At 56.2% G+C, this 14181-nt stretch overlaps 1 protein-coding gene across 4 annotated transcripts in view; it reads right to left on the bottom strand.

Moving 5' to 3' along the window:
• The window catches only part of FRMD6 (FERM domain containing 6), a 19068-nt gene extending 7163 nt beyond the window's left edge, over positions 1 to 11905 (bottom strand). Inside the window, exons 1-6 of one of the 4 annotated variants that reach the window (XM_027662607.1) lie at positions 11826 to 11905; positions 10142 to 10260; positions 2987 to 3172; positions 1796 to 1886; positions 1510 to 1589; positions 771 to 847 (exon numbers count right to left, since the gene is read on the bottom strand). In XM_027662607.1, coding sequence (XP_027518408.1) covers positions 771 to 847; positions 1510 to 1589; positions 1796 to 1886; positions 2987 to 3085 — 347 coding nt within the window. In that variant the 5' untranslated portion in view covers positions 3086 to 3172; positions 10142 to 10260; positions 11826 to 11905. Of the gene's footprint in view, positions 1 to 770; positions 848 to 1413; positions 1590 to 1795; positions 1887 to 2986; positions 3173 to 10141; positions 10261 to 11825 lie in introns of all 4 variants that reach the window. The other 3 variants (XM_027662606.1, XM_027662604.1, XM_027662605.1) reach the window with 3 other exon arrangements.
• Between the last annotated feature and the right edge of the window lie 2276 nt (positions 11906 to 14181).

A 14181-nucleotide genomic window follows, 5' to 3' on the forward strand; every position in this document is an offset into this window, starting at 1 on the left:
GGGTACAGCAGGATTAGGGGGTACAGCAGAGTTATGGGGTACAGCAGGGTTAGTGGGTACAGTAGGGCTAGGAAATAGAGGAGGATTAGGTGGTGCTGCAGGGTTGGGGGTACAGCAGGATTAAGAGGTACAGCAGGGTTGGTGATACACCAGGATTAGGGGGTACGGCAGAGTTAGGGGGTACAGCAGGATTAGGGGGTACAGCAGGGGTAGGAGGTGCAGCAGAGTTAGAGGGTACAGCAGGGTACCCCATAGCCAAGACCATGGGGTGGGGACCACTCCAGCACCTTCCTCCCACTGAGAATCTCTTAGGGAGTGAGCAGGGCTGACTGCTGAGTTGTTTGCTCACTTTTCCCATTCAGCAGTGTAAATCTGCACTGCAGCCAGCTAGAATATCCCTTTCAAAAGTATCCCCACGGGGCTGCAGATGCCACTGTGTTCCCAAAACCCTGAAAATCACTTTGCCCCTGAAACAGGACCTGAAGCTCCTACCCTGCCACAGGCACAAAGGTGAGTTAAAATCAGGCTGTGCCCTGGGTTAAACTCCAATAAATCCCTAAACATGATGTCCCCAGCTCCCCTGAAAGGCTTTGCATGGCTGGCTGGGAGCAGTGTCCCCACCTGCCCCTGTGTGGCAGGAGAAGCCACTCAGCACCCACCCACAAACAGCTTCAGCTTTTGGGATGCCAGCAGAATTCCACAGCATCCCGAGGCTGCACGCCCACCCCAGCAGGTGCCCAGGTGAGCAGGGACAGGGGAGTGCACCCTACCTGATCAGCCTCCCGTTCTCCACATAGTACTGCACTCGGAAGTGGATGATCATCGGGGGGCCAAACTGGTCGATCCCCTGGAATGGAGGAGATTTTCAGGGTTCCTGTGGAAACCCCGGCATTGTGCCCCAGTCCCTCACCTCAGCTCTCTGGGGGTCATGTCCTTCATGGTCAACCCTTGCCCCACATGGGCGGGTTCACTCCGGTGGCATTTTTTTTCCTCAGTTAAGAGTCTGACACTCATTTTTCCCCCCCAGGTCTGCTGGAACTCGAAGGGGATTTGGGTTTAAAGAAGCAGGTGGCTGGGTTTCAGACCCCCAGGGGGTCTGCATCCCCCCACCACTGCTGCTATCCCTCTCCCAGTCCATTATCCACCAGTCCCCATCTCAGTGCCAGTGCTGGAGCCTTGACACCAACCCCTTGGCACGTGGCACTGAAATAATGAAAAGGTTCTTTGGGGAGAGGGAAAAAAAACCCAAATCTATTTTAGAAATCGGAAGAAGGGACCTTAAAAATTCTGCTGAAGGAAGGAAGGAAAAAAAATGGCACTTGGAGTGCCAACCATCAACCACCACCCTGTTTTCACTCATTTTGCACATCCACCCCCCATCTCCCACACTGGCTAAGTGCCCCCCCCACACACCCCTCGGCTGCATTCCCGGGTCCTGGAAGTGACCTGCGACGGGGACAGAGGTGGCCTTACTGCCGTCAGCTCTCCATGCAAGACCTCACCGCTGACCTTGCTGGCCTCCTTCTTCCACTCCTTGGGGCAGTACTTGTAGAGTTTCTGGGCCATGTCCATGTACACGTGCTCATTGTCTGCGTGGGACAGAGGTGGCATCAGCATCCCCACGTGTGTCCGGCATCCCGCCAAGCCCTGCCCCGACCCCACCCTCCTCATCACCTAACGAGGCCACCAAAAGGGGTAATTTGGATGCACCCCCAACCTGGTGGCGTCACTTCTTGCTGAGCAACGATGGCATCAGGCTGAACCACCAAACCCATGGCATGAGCCCCTGACTTACTCTGGATGACGCTGAGCCCGAAGAGGTGACAGTCCTTCAGCCTCAGGAGGTCACACACCTGCACCAGTAACTCATGGCACAAAATCTTCACCTGCAGAAAGAAACACCCCGTGAGTGGTCCTGGCTGCACCTGTGCCCACCTGAGCTGGGCAGGCACCACCGAGAAGGATGGGGGGGGGGGATGACAGGCTGGGCTGTGGGGTTCAGTATTCCATGGGGTCATTATGGAAGTCTGCAAAAGCCTGGGGTGCTTTGAGCAGAGCAGAGCTCTGCCAGGGACCATGGGGCAGCTTGAGAGCAGTGGGTGGTGGAGGAGCCCTGCACTGGGGAGACGATTTTGGGGGCAGAAAACAGAACATTCATAGAATCATAGAATCTCAGAATGGTTTGGGTTGGAAGGGACCTTAAAGATCATCCAGTCCCACCCCCTGCCATGGGCAGGGACACCTTCCACTAGACCAGGTTGCTCCAAGCCCCGTCCAGCCTGGCCTGGAAAACTTCCAGGGATCCAGGGGCAGCCACAGCTTCTCTGGGCAATCTGTGCCAGGGCCTCACCACCCTCACAGCCAAGAATTTCTGTATAACACCTAATCTAAATCTCTTCTCTTTCAGTTTAAAACCATTCCCCCTTATCCTAACACGATCTGCCTGTGTACAAAGTCGCTCTCCATCTTTTTTATGAGCTCCCTTAAAGTCCTGAAAGCAATTTCAAAATTTTCCTGCATCAAAAGAAACACCGGGCAGTGGTGAATTAAAAAAAAAAAAAAAAAAAAGTGGGGGGAAATTCGCATTCCAAGCTGCATCCAAACCAGAGCCAAGCCCCCTCCTGTTTATTCCCTGGGAGGCTGAACTGCCATCCAGAGTGGATTGTGGAGCGAGGGCTTGAAGGAGGGGGCTTGTGCCACCCCGTGGGATGCCAAGCAGCAGGTCACCCGCCGACAAACACGCTGCTGCCAGCGGAACATCGAGTCAAGAAGAGGCAGGAGAGCGTAAAACGCTGCCGCAGCCTTAGGGGGAATAACTCCTGTGCATTTCTCCGGCAGGGCGGGAGCAGGCAGGCTCGGGATCAAATCCACCGGCAAAACCAGAGCGTGCAAATGGTTGCAAGCCCCCGGGTGTGATGAAAATGTCAGTGCTCAGGGGGTTCCCCAGGCCTTCCCCCCCACCCCGCCATCCCCCGCGCTGCCTTACGTTGATGATGATGTTGAGGGAGTCGTCGTTGGGGAGGAAGATGCAAACGCTGCGTCGGTCCTGCATGACTCTGTTGTTGTGGAAGGTCAGTTTGCTCATCGTGCTCGGGGCTCGGGGTTCGGGGGGGCTGGTGGGGGGCACCTCACCGACGGGCCGGGGCGGCCTCGGTCCCCGCGGGCGCCATCCCTGCGGGACAGAGCGGGGCTGAGCCCTGTGCGTGGCACCCCCAGCTCCACACCCCCCTTCCCCCCCCCCAGCCCCCCCCCCCCCCCCCCCCCCCGAGAAGCAAGGTGTCCCCCAAAACCCCTGAGCACACCCCAGCACAGCCAACCCCCAAATCCCAAGCCCGGCGCCGCGGTCAGGGCAGGATCGAGGCCCAGCCCGAAAAAAACTGAGCCAGCAGTTTTGTTCCCCAGGCTCGGGTTCAGAAAAACCTCAGGAAAGGCTTTCCTGGCATATTTCAAGCAAATAAAAGTTTATCTGCTGGGAACAACCCAGCTGTGCCAGCAAGGAGCAGTGTGGGACGCAGGAGGTTCCCCTGCCAGCTGCAGAAAGGCAAGGAGATGGTGTGGGGTCCCAGAACAGGACCCCCACATCCCTTCCAGTTCCAACTCTTTACTGGGGTTAAATAAAACCATCCAAGCACTAACAGCGATTTGCAGATGGGAACTGCCATTCAGAGCTGGTGAATCCATCCTGACACTGACCCCACGCAACCCTCATTCCCAAGGGTGAATATTCCTTAAGCACCTTTTACCCCACGACCAACCATCCGCAGGGACACAAATTCCCACGTGACACCACGAGAAAGGACCTTTAAACTCTAAACCAGTTCAGCCTTTTCCTAACCCCCAGATTTACGCTGGCACCAGGACAGCAGAGTGTCTCCCTTGTCACCAAATATTTGCGTTGGTCTAGATGGAAATGCCTTTGGCTTCCGAAAGCCTGGAACTTGCATGTTTGTGCAGCAGGGAAAAAGCGCCCCAAGGTGCCTTTTTTTTTGGTGGTGGTGGTGGTTCCTGGGGTTTTGCAGAAGTTGGGAAACCCGGAGGTGATGCTCTGTCTCACCACCACGGCAATTTGGGTCTGCACCACCGAGGCCTCGCCCAGCACTGTATCCATGTATTATGGATTCTGTGCATTGCATCCAGGTATCTCAAACATGCATCTCATTCCATGTGTTGTGATGGTGCATCGTGGCTGTGCATCATGCCTGTGCACTGCATCCGTGCATCACAGCTGTGCATCATGGCCCTGCACGGCACCTGTGCACTGCATCCATGCTGTGCTGTGGCCACGTGCTGCATCCATGCACTGCATCCATGCATTGTGGTGGTGCATCATGGCATCCATGCATTGCATCCATGCACTGTGGCCGTGAATTGCATCTACATTTTGGCACCTGTGCATTGTGGTGGTGCACCATGGCATCCATGCATTGCATCCACCTACCACAGATACGCATCACGGCCACGCGCTGCATCCATGCGTTGTAGCATCCATGCATTGTAGCATCCATGCATTGTAGCATCCATGCATTATGGCCGTGCATCGTGGCATCCATGCACTGCATCTCTGTGTCACAGTCGTGCACCTATGGATTGCATCCATGCATGGTGACATATGGTGAATGTGCACTGCCTCCAAACATCACGGCCACGCATCGGATCCATGCGCTGCATCCGTGCATCTTGTGAACTCCGGCCATGTATTGCATCCATGCATAATGGAATCCATGAGTTGCATCCATCCGTGCATCATGGCCATGCACTTCACGTACATGTTGCATCCATGTGCTGCATCCATGCATTGTGGTGCTGCATCATGGATTCTACGTGCTGCACCCACGCATCACGCGCCACACCCATGTGTTGCATGCGTGTTTTGTGGCATCCACGCATTGCATCCGTGCATCACAGATGTGCATCGTGGCCGTGCATTTCATCCCTGCATCGTGATGATGTGCTGTGGCCCTGCATCAGGGCTGTGCACTGCAGCCACGCATTGCACCTGTGTGTTGCATCCGTGTGTCGTGGCCTCGCATTGCATCCCTGCATTGCAGCGGTGCAGCGTGGCATCCCTGCATTGCAGCGGTGCAGCGTGGCACCTCTGAATTGTACCTGTGCATTCTGACATCTGTGCATTGCATCTGAGCATCGTGGCTGTGAATTGTGGCCATGCACTGCATCCATGCATTGTGGCAGTGTGTTGTGGCCATCTATTGCATCCATGCATCGTGGTGGTGCATTCCGAGATCCGTACATTGAATCCATGCATCACAGCTGTGTATCGTGGCCATGCATGGCCCCTATCCATAGTATCCATGCCCTGTGGCCATGCATTGAGGCTGTGCCTTGCCCCTGTACGTCGTGGCCACGTGTTGCATCTGTGCTTGTGTTTGTGCACCGTGGCTGAGCATCCCGGCTGTGCCCAGACACGACTGATCCCGACCGGAGCAAACAGCACCCGGCTTGCTTTCAAGGTTCATTAACAGCCCCAGGAGTGAACGAAACGGGGTTGAAAATATTTGGCAAACATCCTTTCCCGGCCCTGTGCCCAGCAGCTCCCGTGCCCTGACGCAGGGCTGGGCGTGACGCGACTTGCAGGGGTTGTGATGAGGAGGAGCCACATCCCAGGCAAAGCAGCTGCATCCCAGGGCACCCTCCGGCACCCTCTGTGCCCTGCTCCCATCCAAAGGTATCCTGCAGCCCCAATGGATTCATGAGAGCACCTTCTTATGGCAGCTCTGTGGGCTACAGCTGGCTCAGAACTACAGTCACTTCTGAGTTATGGTGAATCCATCACAGGGATTCTCTGCCGGCCATCGGCCCCCACCCAGAGCTTCCCCATGGCACCACGGTGCTCTTAGCATCATGGAATGGTTTGGGTTGGAAGGGATCTTAAAGACCATCCAGTTCCACTGCCCTGCCATGGGCAGGGACACCTTCCACCACACCAGGTTGCTCCAAGCCCCATCCAACCTGGCCTTGGACACTTCCAGGGATCCAGGGGCAGCCACAGCTTCTCTGAGTAACCTGTGCCAGGGCCTCCCCACCCTCACAGCCAAGAATTCCTTCCCAATATCCCATCTAACCCTGCCCTCTGGCAGTGGAAAGCCATTCCCCCTTGTCCTGTCACTCTATGGCATCCCAGGGCTGTTCATCCCCAGTCACTGTATTTTCCCCTCCTATTTCCCCCAGCCTGGATTGTTCCCAGAGCATGAGGGATGCAGCCCCACAAGCTGCCTAGAGCAGAACACAGATATTGGAGGAAAAAAACCCAAACCATACTTTTTGGTATTTCTTTAGAAAACACCCCAGTTCCTGCTGCTGAATGAGAACATTCCATCAGCTGACCACACAGGGATGGTCCCTGTGGAGAACCCCCTCAGTTCTAGGAGCTTCCCCAGGGGCTCTGCCAGCGCTTGGAGCTGCACAGATTTAGCAAGAGGGCACACAAAGCCCTTTCCAGGGTGCTGTGCCTCCAGCAGCCTCGGCCAGACGCCGGCAAATTCTTTCCAAGCATCTGCTGCTCATTCCGACAATGTCAGCTTTGATTCCCTGGGACCCCGCGCCGCTGCCCTTGGAGTCGTTCCTGCTCCGGCGGAAGCGTCGATATGAGGCACAAACAGAGAACCATGGAATGGTTTGGCTTGGAAGAGACCCTTAAAGATCCAGTCCAACCTTCCTGGCTCCAAGCTGGAAAGATCCTGGATTGCTCTCTCCCTGGAGAGCCCCCCTGGGTTGCCACACAGGTCATCCCACACTCCAAGTGGGAACCTCCACCCCAGGCAGTTTTCCAAAGGGTTTTCCATCCAGAGAGCAAAGCCAGCTGGAAAAAACACTGCGAGCGAGGACTTGGGCATGGATCAGCCTCTGCAGTTCCAGGAGATTCAGCTCTTCCAGCCACGTTTTCCATGCTATAGGGAAAAGACCACTAACATTCCACAGGAACACACTGCAAATCCTTTGTAGCTCCAGAGAAAATTCCTCGATCCGCCGTGTTTTCCAGCCCAGGCTGCTGGAGTACTGTCTCCCTCCCTCGTACTGATGCCATGGGATAAATCCTGCCACAAAGCTCTGCTGTAAAGAAAACATCACGCCACGAACCTGCTTGGAAAAGCAGCCGGGGCCGGCGCTGCTGACTCGGCGAGGGATTTATTCATCCCGGGATCCTGCAAACACTGAGGGCAGGGAGAGGCTGGGCTTGGTTCAGATGGAGGTGCTGGAGCAGCGTGACAGGCTCTCATTGGAAATACAAATTTGGATGCAATTCCAGGCTGGGGGTTTAACATCACTTGAACTTGCCGGCTGAGGTGGGGTTTTGCTCCGAGCACGCAGATTCCATGGATGAGAAGAGAGGCTCAATGCACAGGCAGCATTTTCCCCACTCCATACATTCAAAAGAAGCAGATAGGTCTCTATCCTGATGGGTTTGGGTCAGGTTTGTACCCCTGTGGCACCCACCAGACATCACAGTGCCCCCTGCTCAACCCAGCCATGATCTGCAGCCTCCAGGCAGATCCAGCCCATTTCCCACCATGCAAATTCATCCCCTCCTTGCCAAAATATCCATTTTCTTTAAAAAAAATTGTCCTGTCAGATATCTCCATCCCTGGAGGGATTTAAAAGCCATGTGGGGACGTGGCACTTGGGAACATGGATTAGTGGTGGGCTTGGCAGTGCTGGGGGAATGGCTGAACGTGATCTTAGAGGTCTTTCCCAACCTAAACCGCTCCACGATCCCATGATTCCAACCCACCCCCGGGCTTTTGTTCCAGCCCTCCTGAACCACAACAGGGGCGAGGGAAGGGATCCAGCACAGGACCCACACGTAGGCACGGGCCATCCCTCAGCCAGAGGCTGCCCAGAGCGCAGAGGGAGATGGGAAGGTGAATTCACGGGGCAGGAATTTCTGGTTTTTAAGCGTTTGGAGTGGGTCTCACCCCACATCATAGGGCTCAGGTATGTGCAGAGCTGTTATTACAAGTTTTAAGGCCGTCACTTAATGCAGCTTCTCCAAACCCAAAAGCCAGATTAATTCCTGCTTGCGGTTGCCCCGTAATTAAAATCGTCTCCAATTCTTCATGAACTCAACAGTTTCCTCCTAATGAAGGGAGGCAGATGAAAGAGACCTTCACTGGGAAAAAGGACTCGGTTATAAATATTCCATTACTTCATCCGCCACAAAAGCTATTTGGATGCTGGAAACTCAGCCTGGGCAGCCGGGGGCCAGCCCCCACCAGCCCCAGCAGATACCCCCGAGTGCTGGGGGTATCCAAAAAGCCTCTCCAGGGAAGGTTCCCCCAGGAGCTCGCCTGTCTCCACCTCTGCAACACTCCTCCTCTTCCTCCTCCTCCTCCTCTCCTTTGCCTGCTGCAACGGGACAACAGCAATGGGCAGAGTGGGTGCTTGGGACACCTGGGGATGGCTGAGCCAAGTGCATCATCCCAAAAATGGGATAATGGCCCCTCGGTCCTGCCCTGCTGGTGACAAGCCCCATGGGACATCACATTCCGTAGGAAAACACATGCCAAGCCACGGCAGCTCAGGAAACTGCTCCCCTGCTCATTCTTCTGTTGTGCACAGAGCCGAATCCAGCCTGGAAGTGCAGATTTTCCATTCAACCTGAGGAAGAGCCATCCCAGGCCTCTTCATTGCCTTACTTTGGAGCACTATAGTATAAATAAAGCGTCCCAGCCTCCGCCAAGGATGGACACGGAGATGGATTTCTCCTGGCAAAGGCTCCAGCGAGGGAGGGACGGCGCCTGCTTTTCCTCTTCCCTCTCCCGCTATAGAACCAGCCCCTTCCATCGTATTTCCTTCCGGCAAACTTTGCCTGAGTCGTTGGGACTAGAACAATATCAAGACTGGGTTGGAGAGGGTCGTGCTCAGGACAGCCCAGCTCTCCCAGCCGACTCCAGCTCCTGTCCCCCAGCATTCCCAGGAGCTTTATGAACCATCCCCCAGTGTCAAGAAGCCCAAACCTCCCAGAGTCCGATCCCTCTCTCAGGAGACCACAGGCATCACACTGAAGGATGCACATGGATGTGAAGAATTGCCTTTGCTCCCCTCTCCGTGGGCAGGCTGCAGCCCACACCAGCAGCAGCTGCCATAAATCCCTTGGGATTTGGCTGCGGGATCCCTGGACCACAAAGCAGCCCTAAGGGCCAGAGTCACCATCCCGAATCCCTGCGCCACAGAAAGCACAGCCCTGATTCTCCAAACCATGGACCTCCCTCTTTATGAATTAGAACAATATTTTAAATATAATTAACGATATAATTGAATTAATAGTGTTGTGTGATTATTAATATTCATAATATGCAATTACAAATATTCATGTTATTTTATACAATAACACACCCCCAAGACGCTCTGACCCCGGGCAAACCCTTCCCAGGATCCTGCTCCCAGGCACACTCCTCAACATGGGATCAGAGCCCAAACCCATTCCCACTCTGGGGAACGTGCGCTGCTCGGTGCACAGGGAGAGTAAAAACAGAGGGAGGATGCGAAGTGCTCTGCAGACAGTCCAGAGCCCAAAAACCAGCTCCATTTTATGCCAAAACACACAAACCCAAGCCTGGACTATCCGGAGCCCCCACTGCCCTCCGTGGCGTCCTTGCCTCCAGCTCCAAATCCAGCAAAACAAAGCCAAACCAAGTTCCTTATTTTTTTAATCCTGGAGCGGGCAGAGGGGGATTTATCTTCCCCCAGCAGCGCCACTCTCCAGTTTTCCAGCTGGGAAAGCTCCTCAGCCACTCCACAGCCTCCATCAACTTCCCTGCCCCAGCAGCAATGGGGAAAATATCTTCGGGAAAAATAACCTAAGCCCACTTTTCAGTCAAGGAGGGAAAAAAAAGCAGCCTAAAACTCAATTAAGGAGCAGGCAGATATTTTAACCAGCGCCATGGTTTGTATACTCCATCTGGAGTCCAAAGGCTGACGGGTTTTTTTTTTAGCAGGAGGGAACTGACATCATCTTAATTTCAAATTCCCATTTATTTTTACATCTGGTCTGAATTAATCTTTCTCAGCGTCCTGACTTTCATGTAATGGAATAATTGCTTACAGACTCGGGGTTTAAAGAGCCTGAATAAACCCAGTTTAAAAAAAGAAACTCCTTTAAAAAACGATAGTAAAAATCCAGTACCTACAACCAAACCCCAACACGCCTTCGGGATTGGGAATTTTAAACGGAACATCGCTTTCAAGCAAGAGAGCTCAAATTAATCCCAGCTCTATCCAAGAATCAGAGAGGGTGAGCGAGCCCTGTGGAAAAACACCAACACAAACCAGCCCGGAATTATGGAGAGCAGCAAAGCTCCATCAGTGCCGTGCTGAAGCATCTCTGGAAAATTATCTCTGGAAAAGCAGAGTTTGGTTTAGGGAGAAAAAAAAACATCCTCATGGCCAGAAAGGCATTGGACACGGGCAGAAAAAGGGGGATTCAGGAATGGGAGATGACAGTGAAGGTGGTGGGGAGCGGGGGGCACGGAGGGGCCAGGACATGCCTTACTCCCACATGTGAGTCAAAGGACACGGGAACACCAAGTATGGTCCTGGGAAACCTCAGCTCCAGCCTGGGAAACCTCAGCCCTGGTTTCCCTGCTGCCACGAGGGCACGGTGTCAGATAAAGCCTGATTTAGGAGCGACATGGATTTATCCCCACCGCTTCCAGAACATGGCAGGGATTCACATCCCCGGTGAGACACACGGAGAAGACCATCAGTGACACTACCAGGAACCACCAGCTGGCACCCCCAGCACCCCCACGGGGTGAGGGGCACCCACGGACAACGGGGTCCCACGGGTGCCTGTGACCCAGAAACAGGAGGATCCATGGATGAGAGGAACACAGGTAAGGGAGCCAAGAGATGATGGGAACCAGGGGTGAGGGTGCCCGTGGGTGAAGGGATGGGTGGGTGAGTGTGATCCATGGGGTGAGGCGTGCCATGGGCAAGGGGGTGTTTGGGTGGGTGTCACCCAGGGACAAGGGGACCCGCGGGTGACTGTGAACCAGGAATGAGGGGACCCGTGGGCAGAGGGACCTGTGGGCGAGTGTGACCCACGAGCAAGGGGTGTCGTGGGCGAGGGGTCCTGTGGGTTATTGTGTGACCCAGGGATGAGGGGACCCGTGGGCAACTGTGACCCACGGGTGAGGGGACCCGTGGGAGAGAGTGACCCATGAGCAAGGGGGTCCCAAAGGCAAGAGGACCTGTGGGCGAGCGTGACCCAGGGAAAAAGGGTCCCACGGGTGAGTAAGACCCGTGGGCGAGTGTGACCCAGGCACGAGGAGACGCGTGGGTGAGTGAGACCCGCGGGCGAGTGTGACCCAGGGACAAGGGGACCCGTGGACAAGTGAGACGCGGGGGTGAGGGGTCCCACAGACGAGGGGATCCGTGGGCGAGTGTGAGCCATGGGCGAGGGGTCCCGCGGGCGAGCGCGTCCCTGGAGCGCACCCTGCACCAGAGCGGGTCCGGCGCGGCCGTGGCGGGGCCGTGGGGGTGCGTGGGGGGGTCCGGCGGGGCAGCCCGGCCCCGCTCGGCCGCAGCTCCCGCGGGCGGGCGGAGGAAATGACTCGCATTCCTGCAGCCGGGGCCGCTTCGCTCCGCTCCGGCTCCAACTCACCCCCGAGCGCAACAAGCGGCCGCGCCGGGCCCACCCGCGGGGGCGAGCGGGGCCGGGCTGAGCCGGGCCGGGCTGAGCAGAGCCCAGCCGAGCCCCAGCCGAGCCGAGCCCAGCCGAGCCAAGCCAAGCCGAGCCAAACGGAATGGAACCGAGCCGGGATGAGCCGAGCCGGGAGCGCGGTGCGGGGCGCCGGGCACGCACCTACCTGCGGCTCCGGGGACCGCGCTGCCTTGCCGAGCCCTGTCGAACCCCGCCGTGCCGTGCCGAGCCGAGCCGTGCCGAGCCCAGCCCAGCCCAGCCCATGCCACCGCCCCCGCCCCTTCCCGGGCCGCCCCGCACCGCCCCGAGCGGCACCGGCACCGCCTCCCGCCCCGGCGCGGTCCCCGGGACAGCGGGGGAACGAGAAGGGAATGGGGTGGCCCGGGTAGGGCACCCCAAGTGTTGGCCCCGGGGGAGGCGTGGGAAGTCGGGCACCTCTCGCCCCGGTCCCGTGTTCCTGGGGGGGATTCACGAACAGGCTCCGGAAAGAGCCTGAGCATCCCCCGGCAGGGAACACGGGAACTGTCCTTGGGAGAATTGAGCAGGGAGGGGGATCCAAGATTCGACAGAGGGTAAACCCACTCAGAGGTGCTCAGGAGAGGAGCTGGGAATCATCCTGCGGGGACAGGGTCCAGGGGAGGGTCAGGAAGGTGCTCCCAAGGCTGGAGGACCTCTGTTCTGGAGACAGGCTGGGAGAGCTGGGGGTGTTCAGACTGGAGAAGAGAAGGCTCCAGGGAGACCTGAGAGCCCCTTCCAGTGCTTGAAGGGGCTCCAAGAGAGTGGAGGGGTACTTTGGACAAGAGCCTGGAGTGACAAGACAAGGGGGAATGGCTTCCCACTGCCAGAGGGCAGGGTTAGATGGGATTTTGGGAAGGAATTGTTGACTGTGAGGGTGGGGAGACCCTGGCACAGGATGCCCAGAGAAGCTGTGGCTGCCCCATCCCTGGATGTGTTCCAGCCAGGGGAGGGACTCACATGTCCCACGTGGGGACCCAAACATCCCTGGAGAGTGGAGCCCAAACACCCCCTGCACCCATCGCAGTATCCCCAGCCCTTGCTGTGCCACTGGCACATCAAGCCAGTTCTCGACCAGGAGTCAGGTTGAGGCAGGAGCAGAATTAGGGCCAAATCCCATTCCCATTAAATCCCCCACTGCTGCCCTGGCAGCTGGATAAAGGTGAGTTGGGCCCAGCCGCCCCTCAGAGCACGTAACGGAGCCGACGCACACACGGATCCCTCTCCATAGGTGACCCAGGACGGGAATAGCAACAGCAGCAGCACCATAAATTAGCAGCAAAGCATCTCCGAGCCTGCTCCTTCTTCAGAAGTGCCATCTGGCGAGATTGTTTTTGGAGTAGTTATTTATTCCTCACTTTCAAGTGTCTACAGGCATTTTTCGGGATGACCTGCGAGGCCGGCTCGGCCCCCACAGTCTCTACGAGGCTCCGGGAGGGAACAGCCGCTTGTTCCCAGGCCTAAATAAAGAGCAGCTCTGCTGTGAACACCCCGACACTCATTGCTGAAATCTGTTTGCAGCTCAACAGATCGTGCTGGGTAATTACATTATGTGAGTGCAAGGTACCAGCAGTGGGAATCCAACGCGCCGCTCTCCTCATGGAAAAAAACAGCCTGGCTTTCGGCAGGGGCTGGAAAACTCTCAGCTTTGGGCCCTCTCTCATGATCCCATCCATGCCATGTGGAACTGGGGAGTGTTTCTACCCAACAGCTCCTGCCTGTGTGGCATCCAGTCCTTGCAAAGCCACTGAGGCCAAATGCCACCGATGCCGAGGGCACGGGCAGTGTGTCCAAGCAGAGCCCATCATTCCAACCAGAAATGTCCTCTTTCCCCCAAAATTCACTCTGGAAACACCCATCCTGCCGCTAACACAGGGGCATAACCAGGCAAAGCTGCCATTTGGCTCATTTATCCCAATTTAAAGGTTGGGGAGGCACGAGCGGGACACAGCCCCGCCGCTGCGGCGCTTGAGGAGGACGAACTGGTCCTGTTGAGCGCATTCCCTGCCCCATCACATCCTCCCCCGGCCTCATGGAATACAGGAATACAGAATCCCAGCGCCTGCCTTGCCGCAGAGGCTAAATAAAGCAGCAGGAAGAGCTCTCGAATGCCAGCGAGGCGATATATAAACATCGACGTGGATGGCGCGTGTGCTAATGCTGCTCTGGAGCCCAGGAGAAATGTCTCGTCTCATACCAACGTGAGAGGCTCCCATGGCCAAAGGAAAATCTCCGGGAAAATCCACGCTGAGCGTGAGCCATCCCAGGCTCTGCGACGTGGGGAGAGCTCGGAAAGATGGAGCTTATCCAGTGTCCGGTCTTGTCTCTCCTCTTCGGGAAAGGAAAAGCCCGAAGACTCCGGCGACATTTCTCTAACAATCCTGGAATTAATCTCCCTCAAGGTCCCAAGAAGCGGAAACGCAGATGGAAAAATGTAATAAATAAAATTCTTTTTGGTTTTGGTCTGCTTTTTTTTTTTTTTTTTTCGGATACGGTTTAACTGAGCT

Source organism: Corapipo altera, unplaced genomic scaffold, assembly GCF_003945725.1.
Source record: "Corapipo altera isolate COAL_440 unplaced genomic scaffold, ASM394572v1 169, whole genome shotgun sequence".
In the NCBI taxonomy this organism is placed as follows: domain Eukaryota; kingdom Metazoa; phylum Chordata; class Aves; order Passeriformes; family Pipridae; genus Corapipo; species Corapipo altera.